General features: G+C 54.6%; 1 protein-coding gene across 1 annotated transcript in view; it reads right to left on the reverse strand.

Annotated features, from left to right (window-relative positions):
• Window positions 1–23,902, reverse strand: part of LOC119970951 (cadherin-related family member 5-like) — a 114,779-nt gene that overhangs the window by 86,485 nt on the left and 4,392 nt on the right. The window contains exons 3-4 of the mRNA XM_038806062.1: window positions 13,751–13,801; window positions 12,532–12,621 (exon numbers count right to left, since the gene is read on the reverse strand). Coding sequence (XP_038661990.1) covers window positions 12,532–12,621; window positions 13,751–13,801 — 141 coding nt within the window. The remainder of the gene's footprint in view (window positions 1–12,531; window positions 12,622–13,750; window positions 13,802–23,902) is intronic.

Raw genomic sequence — 23,902 nt, forward strand, 5'->3', positions numbered from 1 at the left:
GTGCCACTGTACCACCCATGCACCCCATGCCGCACATGAAATTTAGAGCATCCACTTTTTTTTTTCAAATTAAGCGGTAATTCAGCGTAGCCAATTCTCCTAAACTGCACATGGGTGAGACCCACGCAGACACGGCGAGAATGTGCAAACTCCACACGGACAATGACCCGGGCCTGAATCGAACCCAGGTCCTCAGCACCGTAGGCAGCAGTATTAACCAATGCGTCACTGTACCGCCCAGCCAGATTATGCTTCTCCATCCTCAGTTTTTAATTTGCACAAAAACCCGCAGGTTTTTAAAATACAGGTTTGGTATCACCAGGTCAGACTTTGGATTTATCTTTCTCCTCAGTGTCAGTCCTGTGAATCGGGTAACCAGCATTGAGCGATTTTTCCATTCCACGGTTTCCCATGAAACTAGATTCTCCCCTTCGTGGCCTGTTAGAATGGGTCCTTCCCCCTCTGTCTTGCCCTGTGAATCGGTAGATTCCCCTGGTTCTCTGGGAGCCATTCCCCTGCTTCCCTGTGGGACTAGGCCCTTCCCCTGGTGTCCTGTGGGACTAGTCCCTTCCCCTGGTGTCCTGTGGGACTAGGCCCTTCCCCTGGTGTCCTGTGGGACTAGGCCCTTCCCCTGGTGTCCTGTGGGACTAGGCCCTTCCCCTGGTGTCCTGTGGGACTACGCCCTTCACCTGGTGTCCTGTGGGACTAGGCCCTTCACCTGGTTCGCTGTGGGACTAGGCCCTTCCCCTGGTGTCCTGTGGAATGGGCTCTTCACCTAGTTCGCTGTGGGACTAGGCCCTTCCCCTGGTGTCCTGTGGGACTAGGCCCTTCCCCTGGTTCCCTGTGGAATGGGCTCTTCACCTGGTGTCCTGTGGGACAGGGCCCTTCCCCTGGTTCCCTGTGGGACTGGGACCTTCCCCTGGTTCCTTGTGGAATGGGGCCCTTTCCCTGGTTCCCTGTGGGACTGGGCCCTTCCCTTTGTTCCCTGTGGGACAGGGCCCATCCCCTGGTTCCCTGTGAAATGGGGCCCTTCCCCTGGTTCCCTGTGGGACTGGGCCCTTCCTAAGGTTCCCTGTGGGACAGGGCCCTTCCACTGGTTCCCTGTGGAATGGGGCCCTTCCCCTGGTTCCCTGTGGGACAGGGCTCTTCCACTGGTTCCCAGTGGAATGGGGCCCTTCCACTGGTTCCCTGTGGGACTGGGGCCTTCCCCTGGTTCCCTGTGGAATGGGGCCTTTCCACTGGTTCCCTGTGGGACAGGGCCCTTCCCCTGGTTCTGTGTGGAATGGGCCCCTTTCCCTGGTTCACTGTGGAACTGGGCCCTTCCCCTGGATCCCCGTGGGACTGAGCCCTTCCCCTGGTTTCCTGTGGAATGGGGCACTTTCCCTGGTTCCCTGTGGGACTGGGCGCTTCCCTTGGTTCCCTGTGGGGCAGGGCCCATCGCCTGGATCCCTGTGGAATGGGGCCCTTAACCTGGTTCCCTGCAGGACTGGGCCCTTCCTAAGGTTCCCTGTGGGACAGGGCTCTTCCACTGGTTCCCAGTGGAATGGGGCCCTTCCACTGGTTCCCAGTGGGACTGGGGCCTTCCCCTGGTTCTGTGTGGAATGGGCCCCTTTCCCTGGTTCCCCGTGGGACTGGGCCCTTCCCCTGGATCCCCGTGGGACTGAGCCCTTCCCCTGGTTTCCTGTGGAATGGGGCCCTTCCCCTGGTTCCCTGTGGGACTGGGAACATCCCCTGGTTCCCTGTGGAATGGGCCCCTTTCCCTGGTCCCCAGTGGGACTGGGCCCTTCCCTTGGTTCCCTGTGGGACTGAGCCATTTCCCTGGTTCTCTGTGGAATGGGCCCTTCCCCTGGTTCCCTGTGGGACAGCACCCTTCCCCTGATTCCCTGTGGAATGGGTCACTACCCCTGGTGCCCTGTGGGACTAGGCCCATCCCCTGGTTCCCTGTGGGACTAGGCCCATCCCCTGTTTCCCTGTGGGACTGAGCTCTTCCCCTGGTTCCCTGTGGAATGGGGCCCTTCCCCTGCTTCCCTGCGGAATGGGGCCCTTCCCCTGGTTCCCTGTGGGACTGGGCCCTTCCCCTGGTTCCCTCTGGGACAGGGCATTCCCCTAGTGCCCTGTGGAATGGGCACTTCCCCTGGTTCCCCGTGGGACAGGGCCCTTTTGCCCAGGTTCCCTGTGGAATGGGGCCCTTCCCCTGGTTCCCTGTGGGACTAGGCCCTTCTCCTGGTTCCCTGTGGGACTGGGCCCTTCCTCTGGTTCCCTCTGGGACTGGGCCCTTCCCCTGGTTCCCTGTGGAATGGGGCCCCTTCCCCTGGTTCCCTGTGGGACTGAGCCCTTCCCCTGGTTCACCGTGGGACAGGGCCCTTCCCCAGGTTCCCTGTGGAATGGGGCCCTTCCCCTGGTTCCCCATGCGACTGGACCCTTCCCTTGGTTCCCTCTGGGACTGGGCCCATCCCCTGGTTTCCTGTGGGACTGGGCACTTCCCCGGTTCTCTTTGGGACTGGGCCATTCCCCTGGTACCCTGTGGGACTGAGCCCTTTCCCTGGTTCCCTGTGGAATGGGGCTCTTCTCCGGTTCACTTTGGGACTGGTCCCTTCCCCTGGTTCTCTATGGGACTGAGCACTTCCCCTGGTTCCCTGTGGGACTGGGCCCTTCCCTTGGTTCCCTTGTGGGACTGAGCCATTTCCGTGGTTCTCTGTGGAATGGGGCCCTTCCCCTGGTTCCCTGTGGAATGGGGCCCTTCCCCTGGTTCCCTGTGGAATGGGGCCCTTACCCTGGTTCCCTGTGGGACAGGGCCGTTCCCCTGGTTCCCTGTGGGGCTGAGCCCTTCCCCTGGTTCCCTGTTGAATGGGGCCCTTCCCCTGGTTCCCCGTGCGACTGGGCCCTTCCCCTGGTTCCTTGTGGGACTGGGCACTTCCCCTGGTTCCCTGTGGAATGGGGCCCTTCCCCTGGTTCTCTGTGCGACTGGACCCTTCCCGGGTTCCCTGTGGAATGGGGACCTTCCCCTGGATCCCTGTGGAATGGGGACCTTCCCCAGGTGTCCTGCGGGACTTGGACCTTCCCCTGGTTTCTTGCGGAATGGGGCCCTTTCCGTGATTCCCTGTGGGACTGGGCCCTTCCCTTGGTTCCCTTGTGGGACTGAGCCATTTCCCTGGTTCTCTGTGGAATGTGGCCCTTCCCCTGATTCCCTGTGGAATGGGTCCCTTACCCTGGTGCCCTGTGGGACTGGGACCTTCCCTGGTTCCCTGTGGAATGGGGCCCATCCCCTGGTTCCCTGTGGGACTAGGCCCATCCCCTGTTTCCCTGTGGGACTGAGCTCTTCCCCTAGTTCTCTGTGGAATGTGGCCCTTCCCCTGGTTCCCTGTGGAATTGTGCCCTACCCTGGTTCCCTGTGGGACAGGGCCCTTTCCCTGGTTCCCTGTGGGACTGAGCCATTTCCCTGGTTCTCTGTGGAATGGGGCCCTTCCCCTGATTCCCTGTGGAATGGGTCCCTTCCCCCTGGTGCCCTGTGGGACTAGGCCCATCCCCTGTTTCGCTGTGGGACTGAGCTCTTCCCCTGGTTCCCTGTGGAATGGGGCCCTTCCCCTGGTTCCCTGTGGAATGGCGCCCTTCCCCTGGTTCTCTGTGGGACTGGGCCCTTCCCCTGGTTCCCTGTGGAATGGGGCCCTTCCCCTGGTTCCCTGTGGGACTGGGCACTTCCCCTGGTTCCCTGTGGAATGGGTCACTACCCCTGGTGCCCTCTGCGACTAGGCCCATCCCCCGGTTCACTGTGGAACTAGGCCCATTCCCTGTTTCCCTGTGGGACTGAGCTCTTCCCCTGGTTCCCTGTGGGACAGGGCATTCCCCTAGTGCCCTGTGGAATGGGCACTTCCCCAGGTTCCCTGTGGAATGGGGCCCTTCCCCTGGTTCCCTGTGGGACTAGGCCCTTCTCCTGGTTCCCTGTGGGACTGGGCCCTTCCTCTGGTTCCCTCTGGGACTGGGCCCTTCCCCTGGTTCCCTGTGGAATGGGGCCCCTTCCCCTGGTTCCCTGTGGGACTGAGCCCTTCCCCTGGTTCCCTGTGGGACTGGGCATTCCCCTAGTGCCCTGTGGAATGGGCACTTCCCCAGGTTCCCTGTGGAATGGGGCCCTTCCCCTGGTTCCCTGTGGGAATAGGCCCTTCTCCTGGTTCCCTGTGGGACTGGGCCCTTCCTCTGGTTCCCTCTGGGACTGGGCCCTTCCCCTGGTTCCCTGTGGAATGGGGCCCCTTCCCCTGGTTCCCTGTGGGACTGAGCCCTTCCCCTGGTTCCCCGTGGGACAGGGCCCTTCCCCAGGTTCCCTGTGGAATGGGGCCCTTCCCCTGGTTCCCCGTGCGACTGGACCCTTCCCCTGGTTCCCTCTGGGACTGGGCCCTTCCCCTGGTTTCCTGTGGGACTGGGCACTTCCCCGGTTCTCTTTGGGACTGGGCCCTTCCCCTGGTACCCTGTGGGACTGAGCTCTTTCCCTGGTTCCCTGTGGAATGGGGCTCTTCTCTTGTTCACTTTGGGACTGGTCTCTTCCCCTGGTTCCCTATGGGACTGAGCACTTCCCCTACTTCCCTGTGGGACTGGGCCCTTCCCTTGGTTCCCTTGTGGGACTGAGCCATTTCCGTGGTTCTCTGTGGAATGGGGCCCTTCCCCTGATTCCCTGTGGGACGGGGCCGTTCCCCTGGTTCCCTGTGGGACTGAGCCCTTCCCCTGGTTCCCTGTTGAATGGGGCCCTTCCCCTGGTTCCCCGTGCGACTGGGCCCTTCCCCTGAATCCCTGTGGGACTGGGCACTTCCCTTGGTTCCCTGTGGAATGGGGCCCTTCCCCTGGTTCTCGGTGCGACTGGACCCTTCCCCTGGTTCCCTGTGGAATGGGGACCTTCCCCTGGATCCCTGTGGAATGGGGACCTTCCCCTGGTGTCCAGCGGGACTTGGATCTTCCCCTGGTTTCTTGCGGAATGGGGCCCTTTCCGTGATTCCCTGTGGGACTGGGCCCTTCCCTTGGTTCCCTTGTGGGACTGAGCCATTTCCCTGGTTCTCTGTGGAATGTGGCCCTTCCCCTGATTCCCTGTGGAATGGGTCCCTTCCCCTGGTGCCCTGTGGGACTGGGACCTTCCCCTGGTTCCCTGTGGAATGGGGCCCATCCCCTGGTTCCCTGTGGGACTAGGCCCATCCCCTGTTTCCCTGTGGGACTGAGCTCTTCCCCTAGTTCTCTGTGGAATGTGGCCCTGCCCCTGGTTCCCTGTGGAATGGGGCCCTACCCTGGTTCCCTGTGGGACAGGGCCCTTTCCCTGGTTCCCTGTGGGACTGGGACCTTTCCCTGGTTCCCTGTGGGACTGAGCCATTTCCCTGGTTCTCTGTGGAATGGGGCCCTTCCCCTGAATCCCTGTGGAATGGGTCCCTTCCCCCTGGTGCCCTGTGGGACTAGGCCCATCCCCTGTTTCGCTGTGGGACTGAGCTCTTCCCCTGGTTCCCTGTGGAATGGGGCCCTTCCCCTGGTTCACTGTGGAATGGCGCCCTTCCCCTGGTTCTCTGTGGGACTGGGCCCTTCCCCTGGTTCCCTGTGGAATGGGACCCTTCCCCTGGTTCCCTGTGGGACTGGGCACTTCCCCTGGTTCCCTGTGGAATGGGTCACTACCCCTGGTGCCCTGTGGGACTAGGCCCATCCCCTGGTTCCCTGTGGAACTAGGCCCATCCCCTGTTTCCCTGTGGGACTGAGCTCTTCCCCTGGTTCCCTGTGGGACAGGGCTCTTCCACTGGTTCCCAGTGGAATGGGGCCCTTCCACTGGTTCCCTGTGGGACTGGACCCTTCCCCTGTTTCCCTGTGGGACTGGGCATTCCCCTAGTGCCCTGTGGAATGGGCACTTCCCCAGGTTCCCTGTGGAATGGGGCTCTTCCCCTGGTTCCCTGTGGGACTAGGCCCTTCTCCTGGTTCCCTGTGGGACTGGGCCCTTCCTCTGGTTCCCTCTGGGACTGGGCCCTTCCCCTGGTTCCCTGTGGAATGGGGCCCCTTCCCCTGGTTCCCTGTGGGACTGAGCCCTTCCCCTGGTTCCCCGTGGGACAGGGCCCTTCCCCAGGTTCCCTGTGGAATGGGGCCCTTCCCCTGGTTCCCTGTGCGACTGGACCCTTCCCCTGGTTCCCTCTGGGACTGGGCCCTTCCCCTGGTTTCCTGTGGGACTGGGCACTTCCCCGGTTCTCTTTGGGACTGGGCCCTTCCCCTGGTACCCTGTGGGACTGAGCTCTTTCCCTGGTTCCCTGTGGAATGGGGCTCTTCTCTTGTTCACTTTGGGACTGGTCCCTTCCCCTGGTTCCCTATGGGACTGAGCACTTCCCCTGGTTCCCTGTGGGACTGGGCCCTTCCCTTGGTTCCCTTGTGGGACTGAGCCATTTCCGTGGTTCTCTGTGGAATGGGGCCCTTCCCCTGGTTCCCTGTGGGACGGGGCCGTTCCCCTGGTTCCCTGTGGGACTGAGCCCTTCCCCTGGTTCCCTGTTGAATGGGGCCCTTCCCCTGGTTCCCCGTGCGACTGGGCCCTTCCCCTGAATCCCTGTGGGACTGGTCACTTCCCCTGGTTCCCTGTGGAATGGGGCCCTTCCCCTGGTTCTCGGTGCGACTGGACCCTTCCCCTGGTTCCCTGTGGAATGGGGACCTTCCCCTGGATCCCTGTGGAATGGGACCTTCCCCTGGTGTCCTGCGGGACTTGGATCTTCCCCTGGTTTCTTGCGGAATGGGGCCCTTTCCGTGATTCCCTGTGGGACTGGGCCCTTCCCTTGGTTCCCTTGTGGGACTGAGCCATTTCCCTGGTTCTCTGTGGAATGTGGCCCTTCCCCTGATTCCCTGTGGAATGGGTCCCTTCCCCTGGTGCCCTGTGGGACTGGGACCTTCCCCTGGTTCCCTGTGGAATGGGGCCCATCCCCTGGTTCCCTGTGGGACTAGGCCCATCCCCTGTTTCCCTGTGGGACTGAGCTCTTCCCCTAGTTCTCTGTGGAATGTGGCCCTGCCCCTGGTTCCCTGTGGAATGGGGCCCTACCCTGGTTCCCTGTGGGACAGGGCCCTTTCCCTGGTTCCCTGTGGGACTGGGCCCTTTCTCTGGTTCCCTGTGGGACTGAGCCATTTCCCTGGTTCTCTGTGGAATGGGGCCCTTCCCCTGAATCCCTGTGGAATGGGTCCCTTCCCCCTGGTGCCCTGTGGGACTAGGCCCATCCCCTGTTTCGCTGTGGGACTGAGCTCTTCCCCTGGTTCCCTGTGGAATGGGGCCCTTCCCCTGGTTCCCTGTGGAATGGCGCCCTTCCCCTGGTTCTCTGTGGGACTGGGCCCTTCCCCTGGTTCCCTGTGGAATGGGGCCCTTCCCCTGGTTCCCTGTGGGACTGGGCACTTCCCCTGGTTCCCTGTGGAATGGGTCACTACCCCTGGTGCCCTGTGGGACTAGGCCCATCCCCTGGTTCCCTGTGGAACTAGGCCCATCCCCTGTTTCCCTGTGGGACTGAACTCTTCCCCTGGTTCCCTGTGGGACAGGGCTCTTCCACTGGTTCCCAGTGGAATGGGGCCCTTCCACTGGTTCCCTGTGGGACTGGACCCTTCCCCTGTTTCCCTGTGGGACTGGGCATTCCCCTAGTGCCCTGTGGAATGGGCACTTCCCCAGGTTCCCTGTGGAATGGGGGCCCTTCTCCTGGTTCCCTGTGGGACTGGGCCCTTCCTCTGGTTCCCTCTGGGACTGGGCCCTTCCCCTGGTTCCCTGTGGAATGGGGCCCATTCCCCTGGTTCCCTGTGGGACTGAGCCCTTTCCCTGGTTCCCCGTGGGACAGGGCCCTTCCCCAGGTTCCCTGTGGAATGGGGCCCTTCCCCTGGTTCCCCGTGCGACTGGACCCTTCCCCTGGTTCCCTCTGGGACTGGGCCCTTCCCCTGGTTTCCTGTGGGACTGGGCACTTCCCCGGTTCTCTTTGGGACTGGGCCCTTCCCCTGGTACCCTGTGGGACTGAGCTCTCTCCCTGGTTCCCTGTGGAATGGGGCTCTTCTCCAGTTCACTTTGGGACTGGTCCCTTCCCCTGGTTCCCTATGGGACTGAGCACTTCCCCTGGTTCCCTGTGGGACTGGGCCCTTCCCTTGGTTCCCTTGTGGGACTGAGCCATTTCCGTGGTTCTCTGTGGAATGGGGCCCTTCCCCTGGTTCCCTGTGGAATGGGGCCCTTCCCATGGTTCCCTGTGGAATGGGGCCCTTCCCCTGGTTCCCTGTGGAATGGGTCCCTTCCCCTGGTTCCCTGTGGGACTGAGCCCTTCCCCTGGTTCCCTGTTGAATGGGGCCCTTCCCCTGGTTCCCCGTGCGACTGGGCCCTTCCCCTGAATCCCTGTGGGACTGTGCACTTCCCCTGGTTCCCTGTGGAGTGGGGCCCTTCCCCTGGTTCTCTGTGCGACTGGACCCTTCCCCTGGTTCCCTGTGGAATGGGGACCTTCCCCTGGATCCCTGTGGAATGGGGACCTTCCCCTGGTGTCCTGCGGGACTTGGACCTTCCCCTGGTTTCTTGCGGAATGGGGCCCTTTCCGTGATTCCCTGTGGGACTGGGCCCTTCCCTTGGTTCCCTTGTGGGACTGAGCCATTTCCCTGATTCCCTGTGGAATGGGTCCCTTCCCCTGGTGCCCTGTGGGACTGGGACCTTCCCCTGGTTCCCTGTGGAATGGGGCCCATCCCCATGTTCCCTGTGGGACTAGGCCCATCCCCTGTTTCCCTGTGGGACTGAGTTCTTCCCCTAGTTCTCTGTGGAATGTGGCCCTGCCCCTGGTTCCCTGTGGAATGGGGCCCTACCCTGGTTCCCTGTGGGACAGGGCCCTTTCCCTGGTTCCCTGTGGGACTGGGCCCTTTCCCTGGTTCCCTGTGGGACTGAGCCATTTCCCTGGTTCTCTGTGGAATGGGGCCCTTTACCTGAATCCATGTGGAATGGGTCCCTTCCCCCTGGTGCCCTGTGGGACTAGGCCCATCCCCTGTTTCGCTGTGGGACTGAGCTCTTCCCCTGGTTCCCTGTGGAATGGGGCCCTTCCCCTGGTTCCCTGTGGAATGGCGCCCTTCCCCTGGTTCTCTGTGGGACTGGGCCCTTCCCCTGGTTCCCTGTGGAATGGGGCCCTTCCCCTGGTTCCCTGTGGGACTGGGCACTTCCCCTGGTTCCCTGTGGAATGGGTCACTACCCCTGGTGCCCTGTGGGACTAGGCCCATCCCCTGGTTCCCTGTGGAACTAGGCCCATCCCCTGTTTCCCTGTGGGACTGAGCTCTTCCCCTGGTTCCCTGTGGGACAGGGCTCTTCCACTGGTTCCCAGTGGAATGGGGCCCTTCCACTGGTTCCCTGTGGGACTGGACCCTTCCCCTGTTTCCCTGTGGGACTGGGCATTCCCCTAGTGCCCTGTGGAATGGGCACTTCCCCAGGTTCCCTGTGGAATGGGGCCCTTCTCCTGGTTCCCTGTGGGACTGGGCCCTTCCTCTGGTTCCCTCTGGGACTGGGCCCTTCCCCTGGTTCCCTGTGGAATGGGGCCCATTCCCCTGGTTCCCTGTGGGACTGAGCCCTTTCCCTGGTTCACCGTGGGACAGGGCCCTTCCCCAGCTTCCCTGTGGAATGGGGCCCTTCCCCTGGTTCCCTGTGCGACTGGACCCTTCCCCTGGTTCCCTCTGGGACTGGGCCCTTCCCCTGGTTTCCTGTGGGACTGGGCACTTCCCCGGTTCTCTTTGGGACTGGGCCCTTCCCCTGGTACCCTGTGGGACTGAGCTCTTTCCCTGGTTCCCTGTGGAATGGGGCTCTTCTCCAGTTCACTTTGGGACTGGTCCCTTCCCCTGGTTCCCTATGGGACTGAGCACTTCCCCTGGTTCCCTGTGGGACTGGGCCCTTCCCTTGGTTCCCTTGTGGGACTGAGCCATTTCCGTGGTTCTCTGTGGAATGGGGCCCTTCCCCTGGTTCCCTGTGGAATGGGGCCCTTCCCATGGTTCCCTGTGGAATGGGGCCCTTCCCCTGGTTCCCTGTGGAATGGGTCCCTTCCCCTGGTTCCCTGTGGGACTGAGCCCTTCCCCTGGTTCCCTGTTGAATGGGGCCCTTCCCCTGGTTCCCCGTGCGACTGGGCCCTTCCCCTGAATCCCTGTGGGACTGTGCACTTCCCCTGGTTCCCTGTGGAATGGGGCCCTTCCCCTGGTTCTCTGTGCGACTGGACCCTTCCCCTGGTTCCCTGTGGAATGGGGACCTTCCCCTGGATCCCTGTGGAATGGGGACCTTCCCCTGGTGTCCTGCGGGACTTGGACCTTCCCCTGGTTTCTTGCGGAATTGGGCCCTTTCCGTGATTCCCTGTGGGACTGGGCCCTTCCCTTGGTTCCCTTGTGGGACTGAGCCATTTCCCTGATTCCCTGTGGAATGGGTCCCTTCCCCTGGTGCCCTGTGGGACTGGGACCTTCCCCTGGTTCCCTGTGGAATGGGGCCCATCCCCATGTTCCCTGTGGGACTAGGCCCATCCCCTGTTTCCCTGTGGGACTGAGCTCTTCCCCTAGTTCTCTGTGGAATGTGGCCCTTCCCCTGGTTCCCTGTGGAATGGGGCCCTACCCTGGTTCCCTGTGGGACAGGGACCTTCCCCTGGTTCCCTGTGGAATGGGGCCCTTCCCCTGGTGCCCTGTGGGACTGGGACCTTCCCCTGGTTCCTTGTGGAATGGGGCCCATCCCCTGCTTCCCTGTGGAATGAGGCCCTTTCCCTGGTTCCCTGTGGGACTGAGCCATTTCCCTGGTTCTCTGCGGAATGGGTCCCTTCCCCTGATACCCTGTGGAATGGGTCCCTTCCCCCTGGTGCCCTGTGGGACTAGGCCCATCCCCTGGTTCCCTGTGGAATGGGGCCCTTCCCCTGATCCCTGTGAGACTGGACCCTTCCCCTGGTTCCCCCGGGGACAGGGCCCTTCCCCTGGTTCCCTGTGGAACTGGGCCCTTCCCCTGGTTCCCCGTGGGACAGGGCCCTTCCCCTGGTTCCCTGTGGGACTGGACCTTCACTCGTGCCCTGTGGAATGGGGCCCTTCCCCTGTTTCTCTGTGGGACTGGGCCCTTCCTCTGGTTCCCTCTGGGACTGGGCCCTTCCCCTGGTTTCCTGTGGGACTGGGCACTTCCCCGGTTCTCTTTGGGACTGGGCCCTTCCCCTGGTTCTCTTTGGGACTGGGCCCTTCCCCTGGTTCCCTGTGGGACTGAGCCCTTCCCCTGGTTCCTTGTGGAGTGGGGCCCTTCCCCGGTTCTCTTTGGGACTGGGCCCTTCCCCGGTACCCTATCGGACTGAGCCCTTCCCCTGGTTCCCTGTGGAACTGGGCCATTCCCCAGGTTCCCTGAGGGACTGGGCCCTTCCCCTGGTTCCCTGTGAGACTGGGCCCTTCCGCTGGTTCCCTGTGGGACTGGGCCCTCCCCCTTGTTCCCTGTGGGACTGGGCCCTTCCCCTGGTTCCCTGTGGGACTGGGCCCTTCCCCGGTTCCCTGTGAGACTGGGCCCTTCCCCTGGTTCCCTGCGGAATGGGGCCGTTCCCCTGGTTCTCTTTGGACTGGGCCCTTCCCCTGGTTCCCTGTGGGACTGGGCCCTTCCCCTGGTTCCCTCTGGGACTTGGACGTTCCTCTGGTTCCCTGTTGAACTGGGACCTTCCACTGGTTCCCTGGTGAACTGGGACCTTTCCTTAACATCCTCTTCTTCAAACTGGTTGCAGTTAATGTGGGTAATTCAGTTGATGTGTTCTATGTGGACTTTCAGAAAACATTTGAGTACAATATTAAAGTCTTGTCATCAAATTTGAAGCTCATGGAATAACAGATGCAGTGGCAGCAAGGATATGAAGTTGACTTTGTGACAGGAAACAAGGAGTTTTGTTGAATGATTGTTTTTTGGAATGGAGGAAAACTTGCAGTGGGGATCTCCAGGAATCGGTATTAGACCAATGCATTTCTTGATATCTGTGTATATTAGTGATCAAGACATGGCCACGCAGGGCTCAATTTCCAAATCTGCAACAAATCTTGGGAATAATGTGAACTGTGAGAAGAGTAGTGAAAGTCTTCAAGAGGGCGTAGGCAGGTTGGTGGAACTTGCAGACACATGGGAGATTAAATTTAATGCAGGGAAGCGTGAAGCGATACATCTTGGTTGGAAGAACAAGGAGAGGAAGCATAGACTAGAGAATACATTTGGGAGAGGCTGCAAAAACAGATGGTCCTGGGAATACATCTGCTCAAATCATTGAAGGCTAAGAAAGCATTCAACAAAGCATACAACGTGCTGGATTTTCCTAATAGATAAATAAGCAAGGAAGTTATGATGACTTTTAGAAAACACTGATCTGGCCTCCACCAAATTGTGCCCCATACTGGGCAGCACACTTTAAGAAGGATGTGAAAGTGTTAGAGAGGGCGCAGAAAATATTTGTGAGAATGATTCCAAGGATACAGAGTGGAATGAGTGCACCTTGATCACCATATTGGACATTACATTGACCACGTACAAATATCACATTAGAGTAAATGGAAAAATAAATGAAATACTCATCTTACCTCACTAATGTTTAAATTCAATACCCCCTGTGGGAACTTGACAGGATTGTCATTGACGTTGACGATCTCAATAGTAATCATCAGAAGGTCCTGCAAATGAGAACTAATTATAAAATCATATCAATCAAACAAAGGCTTTGGCATTTGTATGTGTCTTGTCAATAATAATTTTGAAATGTTTGGCATTAACTGGATAATTAAAGCTTGTAACCCAGGTGCTCATGTGCAGCATACATCAAGCATATGGCTTGATCTTAAACGGGATACAGGAATAGAGAGGTCGGGGGAAATGTTTACATAAATCATTCAAGGTGGCAAGACAAGTAGAGAAGGATGTTTAAAAAAAAAGGGGGCATGCAGGATCTTTGGCTTTATAAAGAAAGGCATAGAGTATAAAAACAAGGAAACTATGCTGAACTTCATAAAACGCCTGTTCACCCTCAGCCGGACGTTCAGTTCTGGGCAGCAGACTTTGGGAAATGATGACGAGGCCTTGAAGAGGATGCAGAGAAGATCGACCATGGATGAGGAGCTCAGGTTATGTGTAGAGATTGGAGAAATTGGTTCAGGGGAACTTTGACTGAGGTGTTCAAAATTATGAACTATTTTTGATTGGATAAATGTGGAGAAATTGGTTCCTGTGGCGTAGCAGGCAGTAACTAGAGGGCACAGATTTCAGAAGAACCAGGTGGGACATGAGAGAACATCTCCACACAGCGAGTTGCTATGAGTTGCTGCCTAAAAAGGCAGTGTAAGCAGACTCGGCCATAACTTTGGACAGGTTGTGGGGGTGGGGGGGGGGGGGGGGGGGGGCACGGTGTACAGTGGTTAGCACTGCTACCTCACGGCGCTGAGGACCTGGGTTCGATCCCAGCCCCAAGTCATTATCCGTGTGGAGTTTGCACATTCTCCCCATGCCTGCGTGGATCTCTCTCCCACAAGCTACAAAATGTGCAGATTAGGTGAATTGGCCACACTAAATTGTTCCTTAATTGGGAAAAAAAAATGAAAAATAATTTTCAACAGGGAATTGGAGAAATACTTGAAAACAGGTATTTGCCAGATTGTGGGGAAAGAGCAGGGGTTGGTCATATTGGATAGTCCATTCAAAGAGCTGGCATGGGCATTAAATATCATTCAATGAGAATAAAAATATTGATCATTGCAGGCTGCTGAATTCAATCAGAATTTCAATAGATCATGAAATAATTTCACTTACCTTTGCTATCCCACATTGTAACATAACCAGCATAACACGGCTCTCCAACTTCTGTCAGACAACATTGAGAACATCAATGTCAAACTATTAATACTGTTATTTTATTATTCTTAACTTCAGATATAATTACAAAAAAAAGTGGTTACTAACATACAGGATGACAGTTTGAGGGAATGTTTTTACAGAGAAAGTGTTCACAAAAATTTAAAAGGGCATAGCCTCAAAATAAGGGGAAGTAGATTTAGGACGGAGCTTAGGAGGAACTTCTTCACCCAAGGGATTGTGAATCTATGGAATTCCCTGCCTGGTGAAGCAGTTGAGGCTCCTTCATTAAATGCTTTCAGGATAAAGATAGATAGTTTTTTGAAGAATAAAGGGATAATGGGTTACGGTGTTCATAAGAACATAATAACTAGGAGCAGGAGTAGGCCATCTGGCCCCTCGAGCCTGCTCCACCATTCAATGAGATCATGGCTGATCTTTTGTGGACTCAGCTCCACTTTCCGGCTCGACACAGGGAAGGAGGGACAAACAAGGTTAGAAAGAGAATAACAATAGAGCTGCAAAGTGCCACAACGAAAGGCTCGGAACAAGGAATCGCTACAAGCATCCACCCAGTATGGTCTCTGGGGGAAGGGAGACTCCAGAGTGCAGGGGACTACCCGCATGGCAGAAGCACAGCGGGCGGCCATGTCAGGTGCCCCCTGGACAAAGGGAAACCCCGGAGCACAGGGACCGCATGGAGAGAGCAGTGACAGCGGCCATCCTGGACAGCCCCCTAACAAAGGGAAACCCCAGAGGGCAGGGGTGCGTCCACCAGGTAAGTATGGTTAATCCCACAGGAGCAAGGGGATAGAAACCCCCCACCAGGATAGTCACATGGAACGTAAGGGGACTCAATGGCCCAGTGAAAAGATCCAGAGTCCTCACCCACCTAGGAAATGTGAAAACCGACATAGTCTTCCTCCAAGAGACATACCTAAGAGAGCAGGACCGATTGCAGGTAAGAAAGGGCTGGGTGGGACAAGCCTACCATTCCTGCTATGGGACGAGGGCCAGGGGGATGGCAATACAGCAATAAGACGATGTTTAGGGCGACAAAGAAGGTTACGGACCCAGGGAGACGGTACATCATGGTCAGCGGGGCCCTGGATAGGGCACTGGTAGTACCAGTTAACGTGTATGCACCCAACTGGTGCGACACGAGCTTCATCAAAAAAGAAAAAGAAATCCTGACACAGCGACGCACCGACTAATCATGGGGGGGGGGGGGGGGGGGGTCACTTCAACTGTGTCCAGGACCCAATGACTGACAGATCAAGCTCCAAAACGGGGAAAACTTCAAGTATGGCAAGGGAACTCAGTCACTTTATGGAACCGTTGGGAGCGGTGGACCCCTGGAGGTTCACCCACCCAGGGGAGAAGGAGTTCTCCTTCTTCTCCCCAGTACACAATGTATAGACCAGAATTGACTTCTTTGTGGTGGGGAAACAGTGTTTCCGGGGATAGATAAAGTGGAACACTCCGCAATTGTGATATCCAACCATGCTCCACACTACATGGACGCGAGGCTGGAGACGGGCAGGGCCCAACGCCCCACATGGCAGTTGGACATTGCCTGACTAGCAGACGAAAAGATAATCACAGGCTATAGCAGAGTACACGGAGAACAACCAAAATGGGGAGGTCTCACCCTCCAAGTTCTGAGAAGCACTAAAGGCCGTAGTAGGAGGGGAAATTATCGCTTTCAAAGCTCAAAGAGATAGGGAGGAAAGGGCGGCTACGCAGCAGCTGGTTGACTCCATATTGGAGGTAGACCGTAAATACTCCGAGGCCGCGATTATAGAGCTCCTGGCGGAGAGGAAAGAGCTACAAAGGAACTTTGATCTGCTCTCCACCAGGAAAGCAGTGCACCAACTCCGCCAGGTGCGTGGGACCCTATACGAACACGGAGACAAAGCCAGCCGCCTGTTGGCACACCAGCTGAGAAAGCAGGCAGCCACCAGAGAAATTGTACAAATCAGGGATACCAGAAGCCCGTTAGAAACAGAACCAGAAAAGATCAACAAATCCTTCAAGGGCTTCTACCAAGGGCTGTACACCTCAGAATCCCCAATGGGGGAGTCTGGGATGAACCGGTTCCTTGATGGACTGGACATACCAGTCGTAGGAGAGGGCAGAAAATGGCACCACTAGCACTGGGAGAGATCATGGACAGCATTAGCTCCATGCAGGCGTTGAAGGAGCCAGACCAGATGGATTCCCGGCGGACTTCTACAAAACAAATGGAAAAAATCAAATTCGCCATCCGAGGGTCAAATGACGGCTTCTACAGAGCGTGGGAGCCATTCACCCAATTGTTCCGGGACTTGTTTGTGGCCAACGAACAAGCAGAAGAATAGCCAGGTAGCCAAGAATCAGGGGAAAGTAGCCGAGGTAGGGGAGGGGGGGGGATAGCAAGGAGGGGGGAGGGGGGGGGTCGAGGGGGTGGAAGAGGGAGGAGACAGGGAACAATAGAGGGGAATCAGTGAGGTGAGGGGAGGCAAGGGAATGACAGCCGGAAGGAGGGCACGGGAAACAATAACAAACTTGGCATCTACCGGACAAAGAACAAGGAAAATCCGGGCGAAAGATGGGATGAACAGCTGAAGCGGCGATGATCGCGAGACAACAACGTCAGCGAAAAGCGTCCGGGAGAACCAAGCGACAACACCAGCACCAGATCCATTTGCGTCTTGCCCTCTGTAATGGTTCTGTCTTTGTTTCCCCTGCGCCCAAATGTATTACTCACCCCCCCGCCCAGTTTCCCCCCCCCTCCACAAACAGATGCCTACTTATGTGCTAAAGACAATACTGCCAGTTGTACAGAGCTGCTGTTGTTGAGCTAACACATAATACCCTACCAGTTATTTCATTCTAACTTGTTTTGTTGTTGTTTGTTTTGTTTTTTATGCGTGTTCCCTTCTCTTCTATATATATATGTATCCTATTTTGTGTACATGACGGTAAATATACTTTATTCAAAAACCCAATAAAATACATTTATTAAAAAAAAGTATTCCACACGCTTACAATGCATCGTCATGAAGGCGTGTGTAATCAATTCAGCAGTTGAGTAATAAACACTAATCCCAATTTTAAAATTCATGAGAAAAGCTGTCACATGTCAATTCTTGACAATTACAGTGATGATGTCTTGTGGCTCAGTGGTGGTATCCCTGCCTCTCAACCAGAAGCTCGAATCCCACATCCTACACCACAACCTGTTTTTAAAAATAAATTTAAAGTACCCAATTATTTTGTTTCCAATTAAGGGGCAATTTAGCGTGGCCAATCCACCTACCCTGCACATCTTTGATCTACGGGGGTGAGACTCACACAAACATGGGGAGAATGTGCAAACTCCACATGGACAGTGACCCGGGGCTGGGATCAAACCTGGGTCCTTAGTGCAGTGAGGCAGCAGTGCTAACCACTGCGCCACCGTGCCACCCTCGAATCTGTTCATCAAGGATGGTGCATGCATCATGTTGCCAAATAGGTTGGATATCAACTTCTAAATCCTTCCAACATGCACCAATGGCAGGCAGAGAAAACGAAAGAGATGCCTAGTCAGCCAGGAAAGAAATTGCAGCCTTTATTCAAAGCTCCAGACTACAACATACACGTACAACGGGGGGTCAGTTGCCTGGATGGCTGCTGGGGATTAGCTTTTTGCCAATGGTGTTCAATCCCTGTTCAGCTCCCTCCTTACCCATGGTGGAGACTGTGGAACTGTGGGTGGGCCTGGCTTTGGACAGAGAACTAAATAAGAAGAACCTTACAGCACTCAGGTGGTTAAAACACATCTGTCTTCGGTCAGTCGAAAGGTGGAAAAAGTTCTTTAATGTCCTTGCTTTAATATTGTGAAAATCCTTCCCAATGCTCCTTGTTTTAAGAAAAATAATCTTTATTGTCACAAGTAGGCTTACATTAACACTGTGATGAAGTTACTGTGAAAAGCCCCCAGTTGCTACCTTCCGCGCCTGTTTGGGTACAATGAGGGAGAAATCAGAATGTCCAATTCACCTAACAGCACGTCTTTCGGGGCTTGTGGGAGGAAACCGGAGCACCTGATGGAAACCCACGAAGACATGGGGAGAACGTGCAGACTCCGCACAGACAGTGACCCAAGCCAGGAATCGAACCTGGGACCCTGGAGCTCTGAAGCAACAGTGTTAACCACTATGCTGCCGTGGTCTACTTTTGTCTAATGCTGACTACAAGGTCCTGTGTGGCTTGTTCAATGTCCCACATTCAAAAACGCATTGCTTAGTCGTTTGAAAGACAATTATTTTCAGTGGAAGAGTGGCAATACATTGTCAGGAACCAGGAGGATGGAGGCAGCACAGGAAGGCACCAGGAAAGGTTGCTAAGCGAGAAAGTGTGATTTGAAGGTGCCCTTCCTACCAGTCACAACCTCCAACTCTGATATGTTGAGCAAGGTTGGCACTGGTTGAGAATGTTCTATACCCTCATTCGGAAAAAAAAACTGCCAGCTAAGAAGGTTAATCAGAATGTTAGCCCTTTTACAAGGGGGTTGATGTAAAAGAATAAGGAAGACTTGTTGCTATGGCAGAGCCTTGATATGATAACAGCTGGAGTACTGTGCACAGTTTTGATCCTCTTATATGAGGCAGGGTACACTTGTCTGAGACATAGTGCAACAAAGATTTACTGGATTGATCCTGGAGATGAGAGCATTGCCATGTGAACAAAAAAATTATTTAATGGCCCTTGTGTTTTTGCAGCTTAGAAGAATCAATCTCATGTATGACTAAGGTATAAAATCTGTAAAGTTCTGTAAGGGCTTGAGAGGTTTGACACTGAGTGGCTGAACAGTCTGGAACTATGAGGTTAGGAAGATAGGAACAATCCTCGAGCCTTTTCCACCATTCAATGAACCACAACAGATCTGTGACCTAATTCCATGGGCGGGATTCTCCATTCCTGAAGCGCCAGGGCAGTATTCCGGGACTTTCATGACAGCAAAACTGGTGCCGAACCTGGACCGATTCAGCAACTGTGGAGGGGCTAGCACCAGTGCCACGTGGAACACAATTGATTCCAATGAAAAACGGTGCGGAATTCGCCAGGTCTGTGATTGACACTCGGGAGGATGACAAGCTGCAGCCACATATGCACATTACAATCCCCACACATACTCATCCCAGCCAACAAGGTGGCATTGGTTGTGCTGGAGCGCACTATGGCGATGTTGGACGCTTTCCGTACCCCCTCTCTCTCCCTCAGCAGCCACGACGCCAGTTTCACGATTTTTAAAAGCCCAAGTGAACCGCGCCGTCGGGAACTCGGCCCATGGGAAGTGAAGCATCGCGGAGGCCCCGGAGAATACCAGGTCGGGCATGCTAATCACATGCGAACGGTGTTTACTGTACGTGCATTCCGGATCGCATTGACACCGCTGTCAAGGTGACGGAGCATTGCGATTGGGCATCAATTTGGCACCCACCACGATTTTGGTGTTCGAACCTATTCTCCAGCGATTTCGGCATCAGTGAATGGAGAATTCCACCTATATTTGTCCCTGTCCCATGCTCCTTTAAACATTTGGTTAATAAAAATCTATCAATGTCAGGTTTAACATTGTCAGTTAATTATTCATCATTTGTTGCTTGTGGAAGAGAGGCCCAAACCTCCTTCATCCTTTGTGTGTTGACGTCTTTCTTAATCTCCCTCCTGATTGGTTTGCTTCTAACCTTTATGACCTGTTCCCTAGTCCCAGACTCCTCAACAATAAGAAATAGTTTCTCACTTGTCTAGCTTGAAAACTTTGACAAATTCATCCCTAAGTCTTTGAAATCAGGGAAGTTTTTGTAATGTTCCCTTCTACTCCAGTTCACTCCAGCCTTGGACTCCAGTAACATGCTGATAAATCTATGTGGCATCTCTTCCAAGGCCAATATACCCTTCCTAAGGTGTGGTTGTCCGAGCTGCTCAAAGTTCTGCAGATGTGCCCCAATCAAGGCTTTGTATTCCTGAAGCAGGATCCCTTCCCACCTCCAATCCAGGCTTTTGGATATAAAGGGCGGCATTTCATTAGTGTTTTTGATTATCTTCTGTACCTGTTCATGACAATGCAAATATCTACATGTGCCTGGATCCCCAAGTGTCTTGGAACCTCTACTGTGGTCAGCAGCTTAATTCCAGCCTCGAGTGTCTGTCTGTGTGGAGTTTGCAGCTTCTCCCCGTGCCTGCGTGGGATCCCTCTGGGAGCTCCGGTTTCCTCCCACACATGTGCACAGTAGGTGGACTGGCCATGCTAAATTGCCCCTGAGTGCTCAAAGATGTGCAGATTGGGCAGCGTTATGGGGATAGAGGGGGGGAGTGGGCTGAATTAGGGTGCTCTTTCGGAGGGCCGGTGCAGATTCAATGGACCAAATGACCTCACTCTAGGGATTCCACATATCCAGCTTTTCACCATTTAAAAAAGCATTCTGTTTTATCCTTTTTAGGTCCTAAGGGGATGACTCATATTTGCCAACATTGAAATCAAATTGCTACAATTTTGCACATTCACATAATATTATCAGTTTGATGCAGAACGGAGGAAAGGTTTCTTCACTTAGAAGCTTGTGAATCTTTGGCATTCCCTATCCAGAGAGCTATGGATTCTCGGTCATTCAGTATATTCACGACAGAGGTCGATACATTTTGGGGCACTAAAGGAATGGCGGAACATAGCGATGAGGCACTAAAGATGGATCGAGGTAGAAGATCAACCATGATCTTATTGAATGGCACAGCCACCTTGAAAGGGTGTGGAGCCTCCACGTCCTCCTGTTGCCTATGTTCTTAAATGTTACTGCACTCTCCAAACGTCAATGCATCCGACAAATCCAATATTGAGGAGGAGGCGTGCTTCCTGTCTGCTGTTGTAAGGATCCTTCTGTTCATGCCTTGCTTTGCCTGTGTATTCCCTTTATTTTCTGTTATTTTGGATTTTATAAGTTTAGTACCTGGACAAAAATTCACCTATGCCTTTAAGATGGACTTTCCCTTTAATTAAAAAAAAAGGAATCTGATGACATCGATGATGACTTATCTTGGTGGACTTGTCTGTCGGCCGATGAGCTGTTTACTTTGCCGGATCTCAGCTAATTATCTATGCTGATAGGACACATGATCGGTGCAGGCTTTGAGGGCCGAAGGGCTTGTTCCTGAGCTGTATTCTAGAATATAGAACAGTACCGTACAGTACAGGCCCTTCGGCCCACGATTTTATGCCAACCATTTATCCTAATCTAAGATCAACCTAACCTACACCCCTTCAATTACTGCTATCGATGTGCCTGTCGAAGAGTCGCTTAAATGTCCCTAATGACTCTGACTCCAGCACCTCTGCTGGCAGTACATTCCACGCACCCACCACTCTCTGTGTAAAGAACCAACCTCTGACATCCACCTTATATCTTCCTCCAATCACCTTAAAATTATGTCCCCTCATGACAGCCATTTCCACCCTGGGGAAAAGTCTGTGGCTATCCACTCTGTCCATGCCTCTCATCACCTTGTACACCTCTCTTCCTTCTTCACTCCAGTGAGAAAAGCCTTAGCTCCCTCAACCTTTCTTCATAAGACATGCCCTCCAGTCCTGGCAGCATCCTGGTAAATCTCCTCGATACCCTCTCCACACACACACACACACACACACACAGGGGTAAGGGGATATGGAGCTGGTTTAGCTCACTCGGCTAAATCCAGTCCAGGCAGCATCCTGGTAAATCACCTCGATACCCTCTCCACACACACACACACACACACACACAGGGGTAAGGGGATAAGGGGCTGGTTTAGCTCACTCGGCTAAATCGCTAGCTTTTAAAGCTGGCCAGCAGCACGGTTCCATTACCGTACCAGCCTCCCCAGACAGGCGCCGGAATGTGGCGACCAGGGGCTTTTCACAGTAACTTCATTGAAGCCTACTCGTGACAATAAGCGATTTTCATTTTTCATTTCATTTCCAAAGCATCCACATCCTTCCTATAATGAGGCGACCAGAACTGGACACAATATTCCAAATGTGGTCTAACCAGGGTTTATAAAGCTGCAGAAAAATCTTGCGGCGCTTAAACTCAATCCCTCTGTTCATGAAAGCCAACACACCAAATGCCATCTTAACAACCCTATCAACCTGGGTGGCAACTTTGAGGGATTTATGTACATGGACATCAAGATCCCTCCGTTCCTCCATACTTCCAAGAACCCTGCCTTTAACCCTGTATTCAGCATTGAAATTTGACATTCCAAAATGAATCACTTCACATTTATCTAGGTTGAACTCCATCTGCCACTTCTCAGCCCAGCTCTGCATCCTGTCTACACTATTTACAACACCACCAACCTTCGTATCATCGGCAAACTTACTAACCCATCCTTCCACTTCCTCATCCAAGTCATTTATAAAAACCACAAAGAGCAGAGGTCTTTATTGTTCTTTGTTCTTTAATTGGTAGTGACTGTTCTGGAACACTCCCTTTTCTCTGTGAGACCAAAAGCTGGAGGCGAAAAGCCCTGATCTCTCTCTGGTCTGATGGACACAGTCTAAAGGTTCAAAGTAAAGACCTTTCTCTCTCTTAAGTCAAATTGACCTGCAAGGAAGTTCAGTCCAGCAGCAGCTCCAGGCAGGGCCAATGGTTTAAAAAAACCCTCTTTAAAATCTCATGAGGGGATCTCTGTTTTCCTCAGTAAGGCTACGGGACATTCTGGTGGAATAAGAATTACACAGGCCTAAGGCTGAGGTTAATAAAAGTGAAAGTGATTCCCCAGTGTGGAACCCAAAGCCTGAGAGTTCTGCCTGAATGTTCCAGCCAGATAATCTCATCAGTAATCCACTGGTGCTTCCAACACTCTTGGGAAGATAGCCAACTACAAATTCAATATCAGTAATAAGGACACTCATCTCACTTTCTTCCATTTAATCCCAATTATTTTACTCCTTCCCCCTTACCCCATGTGTGTGTCTGTCTTGTGTGTGTTTGGGTAGAATCATAGAATTTCAAAGGGCACCGGCCCTTGGAAAGAGCAGCCCACCCAAGCCTATGCCTCCACCCCATCCCCTTAACCCAGCAACCCCACTTAACATTTTTGGTGACTAAAAGCAATTTAGCATGGCCAATCCACCTAACCTGCACATCTTTAGACTGTGGGAGGGAAACGGAGCACCCAGAGGAAACACGCAGACACGGTGAGAACTCCGCACAGACAGTGACCCAAATGGGGAATTCAACCTGGGACCCTGGAGCAGTGAAGCAATTGTGCTAACCACTGTGCTGCCCATGCTGGTCAAGGGTGGAAAGATAAAAGGAGGGAGTAATAGGTCAGCTTGCTGAAACTCTATTATAATTATTTCACGTCTTATCTCAATTGTTATAAATAAACAGTTACCGTGTGTTTTACTTACAAATCTGGTACCTGTAAGTCATTGGAGAGGTCCAGGGCAAACGATCTCAGAAATCTTGGGCTGGATCCTCCAATTCCGGGGCTATGTCTTCACGCCGGTGTGGGAACGGTGGCGTTTTACGCCTGCAAAACTGGCGCAAAATGGCCATCGATTCCCCGTTTTGCTGGGGGGTAGCAGGAGGGCAGCACAGAGCACCCGGCTCTAGCTGCCGAGATGCCCCGGAGAATTGCCGGGTCCATGGGCGCACACGTGCATGGCGACGGCCAGCAGCGGCCGCACCGTGCTACATGGCGCCAGCCGCTCGCCGACCCGGCCTGCGGTCCCCCCTTTTGACCGGCTCGCACACCCCGGACCACCCTAACCACACTGCCCCCAGCCCCGAATAATGTCCGCCCCGCCCGTGGATCGGCTCTCTCCTGACTGTGGCGGCACTGGACTGAGACTGCAGCCACCATGCCGAGTTCCCGATGGGTGAGACCACACGTGTCCCACGCCGTCGGGAACTCGGCCAGTCGGGAGCGGAGCATCGGGGGATGAGGTGCCTCAGGCAACGGCCTGAGGCCATCGATACGTGGTGCAGCGTACTCCTGGAGTTTGATGCACCGCCCCCGATTTGGTCGGGAACTTGGATTCTGGCTTCTGCGACTGGAGAATCCAGCTCCTTATACGAATTATTGGTTAATTCAATT

The sequence above is a fragment of the Scyliorhinus canicula genome, chromosome 9 (genome assembly GCF_902713615.1).
Source record: "Scyliorhinus canicula chromosome 9, sScyCan1.1, whole genome shotgun sequence".
NCBI classification, from domain to species: domain Eukaryota; kingdom Metazoa; phylum Chordata; class Chondrichthyes; order Carcharhiniformes; family Scyliorhinidae; genus Scyliorhinus; species Scyliorhinus canicula.